The sequence below is a fragment of the Euprymna scolopes genome, chromosome 24, assembly GCF_053919585.1.
Source record: "Euprymna scolopes isolate OS-2025 chromosome 24, ASM5391958v1, whole genome shotgun sequence".
In the NCBI taxonomy this organism is placed as follows: domain Eukaryota; kingdom Metazoa; phylum Mollusca; class Cephalopoda; order Sepiida; family Sepiolidae; genus Euprymna; species Euprymna scolopes.
The window spans coordinates 24,451,971-24,473,194 of NC_136505.1; the positions used below are offsets into that span (position 1 = coordinate 24,451,971).

Genomic DNA, 21,224 nt, shown 5'->3' on the forward strand with positions numbered 1-21,224 from the left:
TATGTCCAGTTAAAAGTAAAAAAAAAGAAGATAAACTACAAAACAAAGAACCACAAAATTTGTATATTCTTGATCAGCGTTGCCCCGAATGAATAATATCTCAAATTTAGAAAGAAATTAATCATTATGTTGATTAGCAAGGTTTGGTTGGGAGAGGGGATTTAGTTTTTCAGTGCTATTATATACTAATTTGGAAAGAAAATGGCAAATCATTGATGAAAGAATCTATTATATCTATTATATAAATGAGAGTTATATGCACGTATACGTGTGTATATATCCGGAGATAAATGGAGTTGGTGGAGAAAACAGAGAGGGTTGAAGAATGGGAGAGGGAGCAGGAGAAGAAAAATAAAGATAGAGAGATGGATAGTGGGAGGTAGAGTGATAAAAATTTTAATAGAAATGTGTTACACTTTTTTGCTATGTAACATCGGGTAATTCTTTTAGTGGATATATAAATATCCAACTGAAATGATATAATTTCATTCTGATGCTAGTGTTGCCACTGATAATCTGATCAGCATAAGAGAATTTATTGTCCTAGTTAAGTTTTTATATGTTCGCCTTTTTGAAAGTTTAGATAGGTGTAGTAATTTATTTCTACATGGTTTCTCACTTTCAAACATTACTGATAACATTATTATTATCTTTTGGTTAACTTAGTTCGTTTATGAAAATAAACAATGTCTGTACTTCCTGGGTTGGATTAACCATTAAACAAAATAAGACGTACTTAGGGCACCAAGGGAAGGGGGAACACCACAAAAATTTTCATAGCCGAATTTTCAATGGTGCCTCAGTGTTTAATGAAATAGTTCGAGTTAGTCAGTTTTGTTTTATTTCAATGGATAAAATTTTGTGTGGTTTATTATGTAATATACAAGCCAATGTATCATAAGATTAATTCTGAGGGTTTGGGTAAATATTTTGCAGTTATATGATAAAACTTTCAAGTGTAAGTAAAAATTTTCTTTCTTAGTGCTAGTTTTGATTCATTTTCGATGGATAATATCTTATGTGGTTTATTGTGTTTATATTTTGAATAATACAGGACACTAAAGTTTTAAGTAGTTAAGACCTCTAAAACGCACGACCCATCTCCGCCTAATACTATAATTTTTGCATTATCTTTTTTATTTTATCCAAATTTATCCTAAATTAATGCCCCCAGATATTGACACACTAGATTATCTCTGGTTTTTCTTACATTTATTAAAATGTGAACTCACATATTAAAGACTTTTCTTTATGATTCTTAAAGGTATTTCAATCAAAGTTTCATGACTTAAAGACTAGAAAGTGCATTATTGATATAATGGTATCATCGCTGATTATCTTACTTTGGATCTATGTGTTTAATTACACACTAATACTCTTGGTAAATCTCATACATATTACCCATAATTTCCTCCAAGCTATGGGTAAATAGCAATTTGTGTTTAATTAATTTATCCAATAACTCTTTTTTTTATGAAAATCACTCCAGACAAGGTATGAAGCCACCTGATATAAGGAATTAAAATAAAATAGTAATTGATAATACGGTGATGAACAAAATAATTGACAACTCTGACATAGATGAGATGATAATAATAATAATAATAATAATAATAATAATAATAATAATAATAATGATAATAATAATAATAATACTGTATAATCTAGCTAGTCATAATAAAAAGTAATTCAATAAACCACTTTCCTTGTTGGACTTTATCTCCCTTCAATAAGAATTCTCTAGTTTATAAATAATTATACATAATTATTTATAATTGCACAAAACTATTTAAGCTGAATAAAGCTTTGTAACTTAAATTGTGCTCTAATGTTTTTTATTGTAGTAATTTTCTTCATTTTTATGGTGAGATTATTAATTAACTTTGGTGATTAGAGTAGTTAAAAGACCCTTCTATGCAGATATGCATACAAATATAAAATTGAAATGAATTAAATTTATTTAAGCAGTCTGATAATAAGACGTAATGTCTTACTAGTGATAAATTCTTGACCAAAAAACAATATGGATTTAGGCAAGCCCGTTCTACAGCAGATATCTTAATTGTAATCTCTGAACGTATATACCGTTAACTGGACAAAATAGGAAAGGGTAGAGCAGTAGCCCTCGATATATCTAAGTCTTTTGACAGGGTATGGCACGATAGTCTTCTAAGGAAAATTAGATCATATGGTATCACTGGAAGAATACATAATGTAATTAAATCCTTCTTAAGTAAGAGAAAAATCCAAGTTGTCCTCAACGGTCGTACATCTAAACTATATGATATAAATGCGGGAGTACCTCAGGGGTCTATCCTTGAACCTTTATTATTCCTGATATTCATAAATGACCGTCCTGATAAAATTGTTTCGGAGATGGGTATATTTGCTGATTTGACGATTTTTGCTATAACAGGCACGAGGGGAAAACAAATAAACACATATATGAGGAAATAACAGAAAGACTAGAGGATGACCTCCAATCTGTAGTGGAATGGGGACAAAAATGGATGGTTACATTCAATGCTGTGCTAAGACTAAGCTTGTTTCCTTCAATAATTACAAGAAACTTTCTCTACCACCAATAGCAATGGTAAAGAACACATTACATGAAAGTACTTCCTTTAAATTCCTCGGCCTAACGTTTACAGGGAACATGAACTGGAATAAATACATTGAGAACATTGCCAAGGCTACTGCAAAGAAGATGGGCTCTCTCTACCATGCTAGAAAACTACTTACACCTCAAAGTATCCTGTACCGCTATAAGGCCACCATTCGCCCATGTATGGAGTACTGTTGTCACATTTGGGCTGGTGCATTTAAAATTGTGGTTTTTAATGTGACAAAATTCAGTTTGAGTATTATCTCTTCACTTTTCACATAAAAACGAGAACTATAACCTTTTAAAATTGAGATTTGAACATGACCGTTTAAATTTTTTCAAGCAAAATTAAGATTTGGTAATACTTGTTGCCTCAAAGGTGTGTTGACCTCAGTTTCGGTCAATTAAGTATTCCATGATTAATTTAACTTAATTAATTAATAGTGCATTATATTAGGGATTGAACTTGCAACCTTTGCAATATCTCGTAACTAACGCCTATAGCCACTATATTATTCATTGAGTAGAAGAATCTTGGACGATTTATTTATTAATAAACGTAATGTCGAATGTGATTATTTATTACATGTTTTATGTTTATATTATAAGTAATTAGTTGTTATTATTATCGTTAATATTTCTCATTTTTGGATTATCTACTCTCTGAGGTTTGTTTCCCTTTATATTTTATTCATCTCTATATTCGATAATCTATATTATATTTCCCTTAGTTTGTCTATCTGTCCGTTTGTCTGTCCTTTTGTCTGTTCGTTCCACTTTTTTCTTGGAAACTACTGGGCACAGTTGGCTGAAATGTAGTATAGATCTTTGTTATGATAAGCTGCAGCGAAGTAAATATTATGATACCATTCGATGCACAGTTGGAGATTAATAGTGATTAATATTTAATACAAAAATGAGCACAAATTTAACCATATTCAATCATCCATTTAACATAAACCACTAATCCTAAGCCAACAAACTCTAAATTTTGCCCAATTTTAAAATTAAAAAATTCTTGTTTGTGAAAGTATTTCTGCATTCAACAACTACAGCAATTTCTTTATGTTTCGCTATAGCATCAATTTAATAAGTTTTTAAAGTTAAATTTTAGATTCCTTAACCACACTGAGAGTTTTTCAGTGCATGAATGTTGATTATTTTATCAACCTTAGATATGCTTATCTATTAAGGAGTTTGATACTAAATTTTGAGTTTTAACGCCGAAAACATTCACAGTAGACATTCGTCTAGCTACAACCAATGTCAACAATTTCTTTATGCTCTATCTGTATATAAAACTAAACAAAAATGTCAAAAGCAAAGTTTCTTTCCTAGAACAACCCATTTATCAACAAACTACTGCAGGGCTGCGTTCCGACAGACTATAACATAGTCGTCTTATTATTATCTTATTGCGCCGTCCTCTTTAATAATTGAATTCTGTTTAATTTCCAATCATCAGTGTTGTCTCAGCTGCCACCTGACAATCATTACCCTAAATCCTCGAGTGACCTTTGGGCCTTAATAAATGGTAACTCCTTAGTAAAGAAAAACAAAACAATAATAAAAAAAAAAATTTAAATACTTTTTTGTGGGCGGAGTGATACATTATTTTCAAATTATATCTTTATGTGCAGGTACATCATAAGAATTAAATAGAAATATTTTGAGATTAAAATTGATTTTAAAAAATATGTTTTCAATAATCAGAGAAAACAATCGAATACAAGTTTAAAATTTATTTATTTATTTTGGTAAAACATTGACATTTTAGTGTTTAAAACGAATCACACTTTTAAACTTATTGCTCAGCCAATAGATATTACACAGTTAATTAAAGTAAATGAGTTTTAATATTTCGTCAATTTCTAGACTTTTATAACTTTTAATTAAATATAACAAAATAATGCTTCTCTATTTACGTATAAATCAACATGTATGAATAAAGCTCTGTTCCCTTCTCTGTCTGAATGCACTCCTTTTATGCTCCGTTTAACCTTTCTTCTACTCTCTCTGTCTGCCTGTATGTGATTATGAGAAGGGTGATTCTATTTCTGGATGTCAGATGTGGCACATTTTTGTTTACTTATATATATATATATATATATATATGTAAGTAAACTCTAAAACAGATCCTTTGTTCGATAAAATGCATGCCCATTGGCTGATAGGAAGGGGCGCGGTGGATACTAGAAAGCTGATTGGCTAACTAAAAATCCTCAACATATATAAAAACAAGAAACAACCACAGAATTCGCACATAAGCCTGACGAATCCTATAGTGGATAAAACGCAGAATATTCAGTGTAGCTTAATCGCCATATATATTTTATAAATTACTAACTAGCTCTACCTACGTATTGAGCACTTTTGAAGTAAATACTTAAAGTTTACGCATAAATCTATACTTTTGTATATTAAATTTATGTGAGTAAATGAAGTAGTTATATATATATATATATATATATATATATATATAAAGCTGGATGCCTGTGTGTGTGTGTGTGTGTGTGTGTGTGTGTGTGTGTGTATGTGTCTGGTCACAAATAGGCCACCTTCGTGGCTTCGGGCAAGATCAAAGTGTAGTATCTGTTCCGGCAGATACTGCGAGCAAAGACCAGATGTGGGGGCAACCCCACATGCCTGACCTTTAACCAGCTCCCATTTCCCACCTCTCGGGAGCTGGTCCCCTTTTTCCCTTCCCCCTCCCTTCACTCCTCACATTAAAAATCGGCCTTGTGCCTAATTTGCTCGGTGGGGGAGCAAATAAATACTATCTGTTCCGGTAGATACTGCAAGCAAAGACCCTATGTGGAGGCGACCCCACAGATAAGACCTTGGTCAATGTAGGGGCAACCCTTCATACCAATTGTCACTATCCAGCTCCCCTACTCCTCGGGGAGTTGGTCCCCATTTCCCCTTCACTCTTCACATTAAAAATCGGCCTTGTGCCTAATTTGCTCGGTGGGGGAGCAAATAAATACCTGGTCACGAATAGGCTCCTATATGGTTGACTATTTTAAAAAAACTGATTACATATAATGATAGAAGCTGTATCGAGACACAGGAATGGGTATGTTTGATCCTGCAGAACGGTGGTTCATTTAAATTGTGGGGTCTGCGTTCGCACCTGGTCCACAAAGTATGGAAATAAAACATTTAAAAATGAAAAAAAAAAACGTTTTCAAGTGTTTTTGATATAGATGTACACAGGAATACTTTGATAAGTATGTTTTAACTTAAATAGGAATGGTATAATAAAAGTGTGGGGTCTGCATTCGCGTCTGGCCTCCATAGAATGGAAATAGGCACAAACTTTAATAAAGACTTTTCATATCTATCTGCGTAAGTATACTTTGATAATTATGTTTCAGTTTGAAGAAATATGGTATAATAAAATTATGGGGTGTTCGTTCGCACCTGACCTCCATAGAATGGAAATATGTCACAAAGTTTAACAAGGTTTTTTAATATAGATCCACAGAATATTGTGATAAGTGTTTCAGTGTGAACAGGTAGGGTATAATAAATTATGGGGTTTATCTATTTTATTTTTACTTTCATCATATTTTGCTTTGGTTTTGATACCCTCGAATTCGAAGCTATTTCTTTACAACCCTTCCTTTTCATAAGCTATCATACTTTAATAAACCAGAGTCCATTTTCTGTAGGCTGTTTTTGAACCCAGTCAACGACGGGTACTTTTGCTAGTATATATATATATATATATATAATGGAACTCCCACTCTTGACGTTAATTTCGCGTTGCCAATGCACAGTTCCAACATTTCAAAATACAACCGCTGAGAAACAACGCACGGCTCTTTACAAACAGATTTTTTTTCTCCAATTTTACAACATGGCAAGAAAGAAGAGAAAAAAAAGAAAGAAAACAACATACTGAGGATGAAGTTTAGCTCCAAAATATATTTAAATTATAAATTTCAAACAAGTAAAATATTTCTTTATTTTCCTAATATTAGATTGTGATTTAGCTTTCAAGCACACTTGATGCGTATTATATATATATATATATATATATATATATATATATATATATATATATATATATATATAAGTGTTAGGATGATTAAGTGGAATCGGAAAGCGGAAAAATTTAAACTTTGCAGGTATCATAGTCAGCAAAATTTGTGCCTAGTTTCCGTTGCCAAAAACAATTCCTTTAATTATCTTTTTTTTTATTTGATTCTGCCTAAATTAAAGATTTTCCACACTTGGTAGTAATAATAAAATAAGTATTTATTAGTATCAAAATACCAGTAAAAATAAGTGTGTTTTTACATTTGAAAAAATACACGCACATTTAACATGTTTTTACATTTGAGAAAATATATGCACATTTAAATTTATATCAGCTTTATAATTAAATATTTAGAGATTTATAAATAATCGGATTCGGGAATTGTATTGGTATCGGGAAAATATTGGAATCGTTCCAACACTAATATGTACAGTGGCGCTAAAAAGAAAGTTTGCGTTTGTCATTTTTTCAAAAACTGAAAATTTAAGCTAAATTGAATGTAAATTGTTTAAACAACCTATACTTCATTTGATTCGCTTTCTATTCCTCTATAATTTTATCTGTTCATATTTGCCTTTTCATTGAAGTTCACAACAAACAAGCTTAAAATATCCGCTTTTTAGGCAACGAAGCATTTCTAATCGTAATTTTTGTTGTTCCAGATTATACAGCATAACATTTAGATCATATGTCTCGCTTTTCTCTGAGTGGTTGTCAAGAGTTAATTAATCCCCACCTTTCTGGTTTATCCAATAGAGAAATCGGCCGTAGATTGAAATGTGATGAGAAAATGGTACGGTTGACTGTGCAAAAGCACCAAAAATGCCGGCAGTGTTCGTGATGACCCTAAATCTGGCTGTCCTAGAGTTACTTCTTACAGGGAAGACAATGCTATCAAGATCCGCAGCCTCAGAAACAGATTTGAAACAGCTCCCTAAATCCAACAATAGTGTAATCTTATTAAAAAATCCTCTCCTTCTAAAGTTCAAAACAGATTGAAGGAATTTAATTTGTGCCACTTTATATATATATATATATATATATATATATATATATATATATATATATATATATATATATATATTAGATTGAAGTTTACTCTTGCTTGTATCGGGTAAACATTAAAACCCATTAACTTGATTGTTTCTTTATGTATATATCTATATATATAAAGTAGTAGCGTTTGTGTGTGTATGTGTGTGTCTATGTGTACAACTTCCAATGACCAAAGAAATATAAATGCCATATGTGTGTACACCTCTCCTAGTCAAGAAATATTAAGCCCATGATAGGATACTTCTGTCAACGGAGACATTATATTGTATACGTAATTTCAATATATACCATTCTTCAATCCACATTTACATCATTGAGTTATGGTCATTAGCATATCACATTAAATGAAATCTATTTAAATAATTAGCTCGATGACATTACTTATTCTCTCTAAAATATGAAACCATTTTATTTTCAAACCAAAACCAGAAAACCAAAAGGGGAAATAACTGTGATAGTTTAATTGATAGTTACATTTGAAACATAAAATAACGATAAATTTAATTAATTTTTATGAAACCATTCTGTACTTTCACCTAACAATTTTATAAACAGAATGAACCCCAAAATATGACAAATTCAATTTTCTTTTAGGGAGGGGGAGGGGAGGATTACATTAGAAATATAAAATGACGAAAAATTTCATTTAATTGTTTTGGAATTAATTTTTGGTAGATCTTTTTTTTCTTCTTTTTTTTTGCGATCGCATGGGCATTTGCTGCTATTTTTATTGAAACAAAAGTTGTAATGATTTATTTTTAATTATCTTTTCTTGGGGGGGGGGGTCTTTCCAGTGCTCAATATCCAGAGAATAGCTTCTTCTCTTTGTAGCCCTTCTGCCGAAATATCTGGTGGAGAGGGTATCACATACTTCTTTTTATGGGCGATTACATTTACATGTTTTCATTCGTTCTTTTATTTTTGTTGTGGGAGTATCCACGTTGCCCATGATGAAAATGATTAGTATACAGGTGTGTTTCAAACAGAACTTCATGTCAACCCAGGCAATGCTGGGTACACATGCTAGTATATATATATATATATATATATATATATATATATATATATATATATATATATATAAAGAAACAATCAAGTTAATGGGAATGAAATGTTTACCCGATACAAGCAAGAGTAAAGTTCAATCTAATATACAGTCATAAGCATATTTATTGGCACGGTCCAATAAAAATCATATTTTGTTAATAAAATCTCATAAAAATGGTCAGAATCGAAGGTTATTATGTAGTATCATATGTATTTCGAACTGCTCTTTCCGATGCAACAATTGGATTCCAAAAAATTGAATACTAAAGAAATTATAAACGAAATTTCTAAATTACCGTGTTCAAAATTATTGGCACGGCTTATTATTTTCATCTATTACCAGTTTAATTATTATTTTCATCTATTACCATTATAATTATTATTTTCATCTATTACCAGTATAATTACAACCAATTTCATGTTTGACATGGCTTCGTTACCTGTTTGTAGCCTTATTTTGCTTATTTAATGTTAATTTTTAAAAAATTTTCTTTTTCAGATAATTTTTAGACAGCGTTTGCTTTAAATTAATTTAAATCAAGAAATTTTCGTTATGGTTAAGACTAAAGAACACATCAAAGACCTCAGGAAGCATGTGATAGCATGTCATTCCAAGGGAGAGGGCTATGATAATATTTTTAAGAAGCTAAACCTTCCCAAATCCACCGTTTGAGCCATCGTAAAGAAGTTCAAATCACAAGGTCACATTATGAATTTGGAAGGTCGAGGGAGAAAAAGGCTACTGTCTGCAAGAGCAGACCGAAAAATAGTTTGACGTGTCAACCAAAACCCAAGGATCACTGCTGGGAAGATTGTAGAGGAACAGATAAGCTCTGAAGTGAACGTGTCTCAACACACAATTGGTAGAGTTTTGAAGAGAGCTGGTTTGAAAGCATGTTGCATCTGAAAGCAAGGCTAGTGTTCGCAAAGCGCCATATTGATAAAGATGCTGCCTTCTAGAAACATGTTATATGGTCCGACGAAACGAAATTTGAGTTATTCAGCCATAATAGTGTTTCTTCTGTTTACAGGAAATCTGGTGAAGCCTTCTTGACTAAGAACACCATACCAACTGTGAAGCACGGTGGAGGCAGTTTGATGTTTTGAGGATGCTTTGCTGCCATTGGACCAGGACGGCTTGTTAAGATCACAGGCATCATGAAAAAGGAGGATTATGTTAAAATCCTGAATGCAAACCTGAAGGAGTCTGCTAGAGAGCTGTCACTAAGTCGACGTTGGTGCTTCATGCAAGATAATGACCCAAAGCATTCAGCTAATCTAAGAAATGGCTTGAGGACAACAATATCAATGTTTTGGAGTGGCCATCCCAGAGCCCGGATCTCAATCCCATTGAAAATTTGTGGAGAATTTTAAAATTGAGGGTAATGGATAGGAAGCCTAGGAATCTCGCTCAGTTAAAAGAAGAATTATTGTCAGGGGGAGTAGACTAAATTTACTGCTGAAGAATGCTACAAGTTAGTGGAAAACTATAATAAACGACTACAGCAAATAATTATGGCTAAAAGCCATACAATTGCTCATTAGAATTACGGTGCCAATAAATTTGAACAAGGAAATTTGAAAATATCGTTTGTAATTTCTTTACTATTGATTTTTTTTAAAAATTCAATTGTTGAGTTGAAAAGAGCAGTTCAAAATAAATATTATACTGTGTGATTTCCTTTGATTTAACTCTTTTCTGAAGGATTTTTAAGACAAAATGAGGTCTTTATAGGACTGTGCGAATAAATATGATCATGATTGTAAATATTAGTATTTATATATTAATCCTAACAAAATAAAGAAGCTCAATACAAACAATAAAGTAGAGCTTGTTATAAGAGAAAAGAAAAGAAATTAAAATTTGCAATTAAATTTATAGTTTGACAGAATACTCTAAAAAAACAATTTTCAAAATCCTTATTTCGTAGTGTTTCTTGCTATTATTCTCATCAGAAGACAGAAAGCAATTAGCAAATTATAATTATAGCAGAGCTAGAATTTGCTGGTTCAGGCATTAAATGAAACAGCAATTTATGATAGTCATAAATTGCAAAAAAAATGTGTTCATGCCAGATAAAAACATGTGACAAGAATGGAGGAAATGTGGAAAAGAACAAAACAAACAAAAGAGTAAAAAGAATAAAACTTCCAAACCGGACTGACCGAATCCAAGATGTGATATTTTTATTCTTTTTTTTCCCCTTCTTTCTTGTTTGTTCATACCCCCTAACAAATTTTATACGAACATTTCTAAAAAAATTATGTTACACAAACACTATATGCAAACATTATTTTACAAGCATAATTATACATTTTATAACCACCACCATCATAAAATGTAGTTTCAGAAAGTGTTCAAACCAGCAGATTCTAGCTCTGCGATATATATATAATCTGCTAACTAGTTTCTTTCCTCTGATGAGGAGAACATTACATTCTTTGAAACTCCACGGAATAAGGATATTTCACCGCCTCCTTTTTTATTGAAGGTATTCTGTCGAAAAATAACTTTGTACATGTAAAATTCTGATTTGCAGTTTTTAATTATACTTACGGGATTAAGCTCTACTTCTCACTGTTGTATTGAACTTTTTTTTTTACTTGGTTGGGATTATATTAATATTAATACGTTTATTGGACTGAAGTTTTCTTTTTCATTTACCCAGTAAACTTCCCTTATTAATTACATGATTGTGTGTGTATGTGTGTGTGTGCGTGTATATATAGTTTTGCACTATCTTTAAAATTATATATATATATATATATATATATATATATATATATAATTTTAAAGATAGTGCAAAACTATATATACACGCGCACACACACACACATATATATATATATATATATATATATATATATATATATATAACAATGATTACATATTAATATATAGATTGCTTCAATTTTTTTTTTCAGATAAAGTTGGAATGAAGTTTATTAATGTAAAAATAATTTTGTCCTATTTTCTTTCATTCTTTCCATTATTGTAGGTTGTATTAAACTCCAAAATAAGAAAACTCTTGACTGAATTTGGTCATAATTACAGCAATGAAAGTATTCTCCAATCTGAAATGCGTGTTCTGAAAACTCTAAATTATAAGCTATCAATTTCTTCACCAGTACTATACTTGGAAACTATCCTGGAACTCTTAGGTGAGTTTTATGCTTATATTCCTATATTTATACTTCTGATTTTGTTAAATTTTTAGAGAATTGTTGGAATCAGTGTATTATCCGAAAAAGAGTGTCTGTCGACGAATGAAGTCGAATTTTGTTTAAAAGTTGTTGTTTTATTAGTTGGGCCCGGGACTTATTGAGTGATATGTTGTTTTTAATTTATTACATGCCTAATGACAACATTACAATTTTGTTAATTATTAAAGGGACAAGCATAATTATTATATAGATACTAATCAATAATACTTAAAACATCCTTGTATTTCTAAAAGAAATATGACAATTTATTGATAGAGATTTCAGTCAGCATTTTTTTTTATTTATCATATAATATTAAGGAGGATGAAACTATATATTCTGACATTTTTTAAATCCATAGTTTAAGTAGCATTCAAAAGAAATTCTTATGCTTAAAGTGTACTTGAGTGTTTTAGTGTTTCATGAAAAATAATTAGTTTTTTTTTCATATTACTATGAATATTCTTAATTTTACAGTCCTTTTATATTTTATAAAAAAATGTTCTTGTTTTTATGGAAATCGTTCTAGACAAAGCATAAAGCCACTTGAAATAAGAAGCTAAAAATATATAAAAAATAAAATAAATACTACTTCAAAATCAAAAACTTGCCAACTATAAGTGTTAGATGAAATAGATTCTGAATCAGAAAACAGCAATTCTTTCCTCTTTGACAGAAACATCGCTTGTTGAAGAAAATTTTTTTTGCCACCTTTCAATACTTAAAACTGTTTTATTTATTATTAAAATTTTGTTTTCTAACATTTATTAAATATCTTTTCAAAATAGTTTGTAATAAAATATAGCAAAATAATATTTAATATTAATATTTTTTTTACAGTAGAATAAAATTGAACTTTAAATTGTCATTAATTTTATTCAAATTAAATATTAAACTTTTTTAAATATAAATATTTAACTGAAAAATTGTTTACAAAAATAGTTTTTATATTTAAAAGGTTGAAATAAAAATGGTGAAAAAGTTTTCTTTTTACATATGTACGTGACAAAAAGTTTTGTTCTACTTGAATATTTGAGCAAATCAATAAAAAGAATACTTAAAAAAAATAATAAAATCTTGAAGTTTAAAATTCTCTGTAGTTCTAAATTTTCTAAAGCAGCATCCCCACAAGTAAAATTTATGAGTCTCCATTGATCAAAATTAATCCTTGCAAAATGATGGAGTCTTTATGACAAAACTTTTGGCAAATATTAATTCACAATTGTTATCTATTTAATATCATTAAGAATTTCTTTTGTACTTGTGATAAGACTTCTAAATAAATATTTCAGGATTAAATCTGAAAAAAAAAATATCTTAAAAATATATTTAATAATCTATAATGAAAAGCGAATAATCTGATTAGAGAATAAGAACAGATTGGTATTCTTAGAATGCAACTATTCAATTGACATGTTTAGCCACAAAAATATTATTGGAAAAGTTAACCAATGAACCAACAAATGGACATAACCGTTTTCTGTGTGACAAATCTACAAATGCTATTTCAAACTAAAATGTGACAGAACTGTTGATAAGCAGAATCTCTTACAGAAATATGTGACACATCTAAAAATAATATTTCGAACTAAAGTGTAACAAAACGACTTATGTCATAGAAATATGTGACACATCTAAAAATACTATTATAAACTAAAGTGTGACAAAACGAATGATTGGCAAAGGATCTTATAGAAATGCATACACATCTAAAAATAATATGCAATGGGGAAATGGTGACTGGTTAATTATAATGCATCCAAAACCAAGCTTCTCTCCTTTCATGATGATCATTCTGATCCCCATCACACCCCAATTGAAATGAATAGCTTTTATCTTGGGGAAGCTCCACATCTTAACAAGCTTCTGAGACTGACCTTTACTCCTGATCTGAAATGGTATCTCACTGCCGATGCAATCCTCTATCTGCATAAGAGCCAGGTACGCCCTAGAGTGGAAGAGTGTTGCCATATCTGGACAGGAGCTACTTGGTGCACCCTATCCAGCCTTGATAGAAAACTGGCTTCGAAATCTAATAGATGATGGCCTTTTCTCTTCTGCTCGACTGAACTCCAATCTATGGTTCCTCCTTGGCAAACTTTCACAAAAAAACACTCGACTAGCTACAACCACTATATAGGATTTCCCCCACTCTCTATCTGTGCCTAAATCTAAATACAGATTCCATGAATAAATCTTCTTTCCCCAAACTGCCTGCTTGTGAAACACTGTTCTGCTGGCCTACTTCCCGGTTGAATACAACATGGTAGCCTTCAAATCCAGTGTAAACAAGTTCTTGTTGAGCCGTTCCCACAAATAATCAAATTCTACCTAATCTACACCATTAAGGATTACTACACTACCACCTTACATTGGTTAACACTTATCCTCGAGTGGTCTTCGAGGCTTGTTAAGTGGTGACTATCAAGTAAAAAAAAGAGTAACAGAACGACTGCTTGATGGAATCTTTTATAGAAATACATAACACTATGTCAAACTAAAGTGTGACAGAATGACTGAGTGACAGTATCTCTTATGTGTGACACATTTAAAAATATCATTTTTAACTAAAGTTTAACTAAATGATTAATAAAAAGATCATTTGAAATCATACACATCTAAAATGCTATTTTAAACTTACGTATAACGAAACAAATTATGGGCAGAGTATTTATAGAAAAAATATGTTATACATCTAAAAATACCCCTTTTTTTTTTAATTTTCTTCCTTTGAAGATTGTAATGTTGGGTATGGGGCAGCCAAACCAGCTGCCAACATTGCCCCGCTTTTTATTGAAACCAACCGAGAGCTCGTTTTAGTATCCTCACTGTTCCCTTAAGTGCAATTGTCTGAATCTCTTTTGCACTTGGTTCACCAGGAATATTAGTTAGGTAGGACTTCAGGTTCTTCTTCATAAGCCCTGTGGCACCTATGATAACTGGTATGATTGATATCTCCTTAAGATTCCAGTTTCTTTTCATATCATATATGAGACCTTGGTATTTGGTCTGTTTCTCTCTTTCAGCTCTGTTCAGACCGCCATCATCAGAAACACTCACTTTAATCAAGGTTGCAACTCTCTCTGACGTATTCCATATAACTATGTCAGATTTCACAGCAGCATTTTCAAGGTAGGTGACTGTAGGGATTACATGGTTGTAATGTATGGTATATAAGTCATTTCCAACTGTTCTTTCAGGTTGATGTTCCCAGCACTTGCTGCTACACTGGATGTTTAATTTTTTACAGATGGTCCAGTGGAGGTACTTACATACTCCATCATGTCTCGCTGTATAGTAGCCGTCCCCTAGAAGAACCTTGCAACTTGATATCAGATGACCAACACTTTCCAATTCTGTATTGTCATTACTGATCCCTGCCATCTTCTTGAATGCATTAGTCATTAATCTCTGGTCTTGAGCAGCCATTATGACCCTTTCCTGATCGTGGTGGAGAGCTCCCCTTTTGAGCCAGTCCAAGGAACCTTCTTTGTCTATGTACGCCTGAGAGAGTTCCCCCCCAAAATGCTTTGCATGCTGATGTTGGTCTCATTCTTTAAGGTTTATCCTTTGGAAGGTCTTGGTATATTTCTGCTGGCTCTTTCTTGCTATTTCTGTGGCACACTTGTTTGGTGTTTCGTCTTCATCTGAGAGACAGCCCTGACCAAAGTGCTTGGCCAGCTGGGTGACTGATGTTGTCCTGCAGGCTCTTGTCTCTTGATGTTCGTATACTATTGAGAGGGTGTGATTCTGGGAGCTTCTCAGATACTGACCGGTGCTCACAATAGTTACCCTATGTTGATGATTGATCTCTGAGAGTCCCAGACCTCCTTCTTCCATGGGCAAATACAGCCTTGGTAGACACTAATTTCCATATATTATTCTATGAAGCGTTAGTAGTTTACATGTCTTTACATCTAGCGGGTTGATGTATTTTTGTGACCAGTCAATGATACGAAAGCTGTATGTTATTACTAGCATAGCAAGCTGGTTGATGGCATTAATTTAATTTTTATTTGTGAGCTGTGTTTTGCATATTTTCCTCACCCGGCGTACATATTCTTTACTAATCTTCTTCCTCATCTTGGTATGCTGTATGTTCTCGTTTTCTTCAATGCCAAGGTACTTATAAGGCTCATGCTCTTCTAGATCCCTGATGTCGATGCTTTCATTAAGCTGCATATTTTCTGTGTGGGTCTTCTTCCCAGCTCTGAGTGTACACTTGGCACATTTATCCAGGCCAAACTTCGTTTCGATGTCATTGGAGAATGTGTGTACTACCTGCAGAAGCTGGTGTAGATCCGTGTCAGAGCTGGCATATAGTTTAAGGTAATCCATGAAGAGCAGATGATTTACTCTCTGGCTTGGATCTCGATGTCATCCCTGACTCAAATTATAGGCGCTCGGGTTGTTATTCAGGAGCTTGCTGAGTGGGTCTATTGCCATACAGAAGAGTAAGGGAGATAAACTCTCACCTTGGAATATTCCTCTTTTGATTTTAACTTCAGGGATAATGGTCTTTCCTCCATTGTGATTTAATGATATTGTGGTTTTCCACATTTGAATGTGAGCCGCCAGTGTTCGTCTAATTATTGGGTGGATCTTGTATAATTCAATGCATTGAAGTAACCATGAGTGTGACACACTGTCAAATGCCTTCTGGTAATCGATCCATGCCATGCTCAGGTTTCTTTGCCTCTTCCTACAGTTTTCTAAGATGGTCTTGTTGATCAATATCTGGTCTTTGGTACCGAGACATTTTCTTCTGCACCCTGTCTGCTCTTTTTCAAGGTAGGTCCCAGAAGATAGGTGGTCATATATATCGTCGGCTGCCAGACCAGTGAAAAACTTGTAGGTAGTTATTAGACAGCATACTGGCCTGTATTTATTTGGGCGTTGTGTCTCCTTGGTCTTGGGTATGAGGCTGGTGTCCTCCTCTGTCAGCCAGGGTGGTGTTGCTTCTTCACTTCTTAGCATCCTGCTGAAGCAATCACTGTAAAGGTGGTGGAGTGCAGTCAATTGTTTCAGCCAAAAGTTTTGGACATTATCGATGCCAGGTGTTTTGTGGTTGGATAATTGTGCCAATTTCCTTGTTACCGTACCAAGAGTTATAACTGGTTCTGGCATCTGAGGTTTGGTTTCGTTGAATTTAATAATATCTTCAATCCACTGGGCTTTTTGATTGTATGTGCCTTCTGTTTCAAATAGAGGCCTCCAGTAGTTTTCCAGGTCTTCCTCTGCAGGTGGACTATCTACAGTAATGGTGTCCCTTATAAGCTGCCTGTAAAAAGTTCTTTGGTTTGTTTTAAACTGCCTATTTTAAATTAAATTATATTATAAATTAAAGTGTGACAGAAAAAATGGTGGCCAGAAATGCATACACAGCTAAAAATAATATTTCAAATTAAAGTGTACCTAAACTGATGGAGGGATAATTTTATAGAAATGCATGCACATTTGAAAATGTTATTTCAAACTTAAACGTGACAAAGCGACTGCTTGACGGAATCTCTTATAGAAATACATAACACTATGTTAAACTGAAGGGTGACAAAATGACTGATTGAAAGGACCTCTTATGTATGACACATGTAAAAAATATAATTTCTAATTAAAATGTAACCAAATGACTAATAAAAAGATCATTTGAAACCATACACATCTAAAATGCTGTTGTAAACTTACGTATGACAAAACGACTTATGGACAGAGTCTATTATAGAAATGCCTGACACATCTAAAAATACTGTTTCAAACTAAATTGTGACAATTGTGATTAACAGAACCTCTTATAGAAATGCATATACATCCAAAAATACTATTTACAAACATTTATAACAAATTGATTAACAGAGTCTCTCATAAATGTACTAGCAGGGCTACTGGACACTGTCCGGGGCAAATGTGTAATGTATTTCTCTTAAAACTTCTAGTTCTTTTTTGCTCATTTTCTATCCGCCTTTCTATCTTTCTCGGGTGGCATGCTAAAATATATATAACAAGCAGTGGCGGGGCGCCTGGCTTTGCCTGGTCGTAAAATATGCTTAAATATGATTTTAATTTGTTCAGATTTCGTACAGAATTGTGATTTAAAAAGTAAAAAAAAAGTATTTAGTGCCATCAGCTACAATCAAAACCGAAAGCAAGCACCCCTCCCCCGTATTCAAAGATGGTGACGTTACGACTGTACCAACGTGACATGCATATGAACTGATTAAAAATTGAAAATAAATAAGAAGAAAATAAGAATAAACCAAGATGAATGTACAAAATGTATAATGATTTTTTTCAATTTTGACCCAATTTTGACCCAATTTTGATCCCTTAAAAACTATTTTAACCGGTTAACGACCCATAAAAGAACAGCCCATAAAAAATCCAATCATTTGAGGCCCCTAGCGCCGCTCTGCAACTTTTAATTTTGGGGTTCATAGAGTTTGTAAATACGGATGCAGATAGGCATATAGCCTTTTATGCATTATCTATCTACTATATAATAAAATGATTGCAGAAATTCCCTTCTGGACTAAAATACCATAGGTTTGTAACAACATATGCCACATACAAATTTATTATGTCTAGATTATGTAACTTTAGGACACCATTTTAGATACATTTGGCCAGTATCCTACATTACATCCTAGGAGCAACATCATTACAATCGAACATCTTTACCGCTCCCACACATCATCAGGACTATATACACACCTGTGCATGCTTGTTTGTGTTTTTTTTGTGTGTGCACATGTGTTTTCTGTGTGTGTGTGTTTTGATGTGTGCTTCCGTATGTGCTTCTTTGTGTGCGCATGTGTTTTCTGTGTGTGTGTTTTTTTTTGGTGTGTGCTTCCGTATGTGCTTCTTTGTGTGTGCATGTGTTTTTTGTGTGTGCTTCTCTGTGTGTGTTTTTTTCCATGTGTATGTTTTTTGAGTTTGTGCTTCAGTGTGTGTGTGTGTGTGTTTTGTTTGTGAGCATGTGTGTCTAATACTTGTGTCAACCAAACTCAAGGCATGGCAACGCATGACCGGGCAGGTACAGCTAGTATATAACTTAATCATCCGATCATTCTTGACTGCATTTTGTCTATAAAATACAAATTTTTTTCTATTTTGTGTTTTTTGTTATTGAACGTGCTTTTATGGTCATAATATCTGAATGAAAACAGCACTAGCAAATCAATACTGGGAACTCAAAGAAAGTGGACATTCGCCGATAGTAGAATAGAAAATAGTAAGACAAGCGAATATATGTAGAGACCTAGACGATCCATGTAGATTATGCCTGAATGAGAAAGTCGCTATCCTATTCTTTAAAAAAATCCAACATCTGTTAAACTGTAGGAGAGAAATAGCGGACAACTGTGTGCACAGGATAAACTTTACTCACCAATTTTGCGTCTAAGCATTTGAAATTTTAGATGTAAATTACCTGGACATGAGTCAAACTTTTTAATATATATATATATATATATATATATATATATATTCACATAAAGTTATGAACAGTACATAGAGCCCGAGCAAAGCTGGGCTGAACTGCTGGTATATATACCCCACATCCTTTGGCCTTGAAGGAGAGGAGACTAAAACTTACTCCTATAGTTTCAAATGTACTGAAATAATAGCAAGGGGAGACTTGATTCCAAATATTTCTCATATATTACATCTTCCCTCTTTTGGAAATAGGGTACGATTATGAATATCTCTAGTATTAGATAATCCTTATACACTCTGAAACTTACTATATGTATGAAAACCAATGCATACATTATATATATATATATATATATATATATAGTAAAATGAAAATATCATATCTATGCGAAAGGAAAGAGAAAGACAAGTACAGTAATTCAAATTCACATACACTCATACAATTATTTAAATACATATTCATACACACATTCTCAAATACATTTGAAATAAATCGTGAAATTCTTTGGCACATGCCAACTTTAAAATGACAATAACTTTTTTTTTCAGCAAAAATGTTAACACTGGAACAAGTAATAGACAAAAATTGTTGGCAAACCAAGATATCTCATAAATATAGGCAGCTTCTTAAGTCATTTGAACATGCAAATTGGGAATAAGCGCAAAATAATTGACACTCTGTAATATAAAAATGACTGAACGAGCAAATATATTGCTTTCGTTTTACTTAATTAGTTTTCAAGTAAGATAGATGGCTTAGAAAAATGCTCAGTTTAAATTTTACTCAGCTAAGAGATAATCTTTTACTGATATGCCAATTTAATGTGATCCGAACAAAACTCCAGCGATAACAGTTGTATTTCCAATTTAATCGCAGTATAATGATTTAGTTTCTAGTTGAAATTAATTAAAATAGTTCCAAATTAAATATTTGATAAACATTGATATCCCAGGATATTTCTTATATTTAGAAATAATTAAAGACTGAATATAAAACATAGACAAAAAATTGAAATTACATTTCTTTTTTTTTTTAATAAGTTTTATAAATTAAATATATTTAAAACGTTCCATCTATTCTATGCTTCCAAAAGTAATAGATGTAAATTTCTAAAAATCTCCAGATCATATATATAACTAGAAGGATACCTATCCAAAAAATCCTCCAAAAGAACAATTTTACACCACTTGTATGTCTTCCTACTACAAAGATTAAGACCAACATATAAAGACTAAATTAAACTAAATATAACCTATATTTTGACTTTTTAGAGCTAGTAGTTGTGTTCCAAAATTTATAATGATGAATTAATACGTTTAGCAGTGAATCCTGCATATACAAATGTAGAAACATATAAATATACCTTACTTTATAAGATAGAGATTTAGGTACCTCAAACGCGCGCCACAGATTTAACTCCCTCTTAACACGATGTAATTGTAATTGTAATTTAATATCATCATCCTAACTTTTATGCCATATAATTTTTATATGGCACAAAAGTTATAAAAAAAAATAAACTAATAATATTAAAAAAAATATTTCAGTATACGAAAATAATGAAAATACGAGACTAAAATCGTTTTTACATTATCGACGCCTCAAAAATCGCTCCTATGTAGTGAACATTTTAAAGCTGTAAACACACCTGTGTTTAAAAAATCTAGCACCAATCAACTAATGGTCAGATTTTCATGAAATTGTCGATACTTATTCATTTTTAATTTAACTGACATATTAAAAATAGGTTTTGTTAAATATATAATGGCAAATATTTTTTTAGGTGTTCTACTGCCCCTCCCCATATTTCACATTACAAAACTAAACAAAATAAA

At 32.1% G+C, this 21,224-nt stretch overlaps 1 protein-coding gene across 1 annotated transcript in view; it reads left to right on the forward strand.

Annotated features, from left to right (window-relative positions):
- The window catches only part of LOC145246462 (cyclin N-terminal domain-containing protein 1-like), a 637,275-nt gene that overhangs the window by 69,260 nt on the left and 546,791 nt on the right, over nucleotides 1-21,224 (forward strand). The window contains exon 5 of the mRNA XM_080108080.1: nucleotides 11,753-11,915. Within this exon, the coding sequence (XP_079964206.1) occupies nucleotides 11,753-11,915 (163 nt within the window). The remainder of the gene's footprint in view (nucleotides 1-11,752; nucleotides 11,916-21,224) is intronic.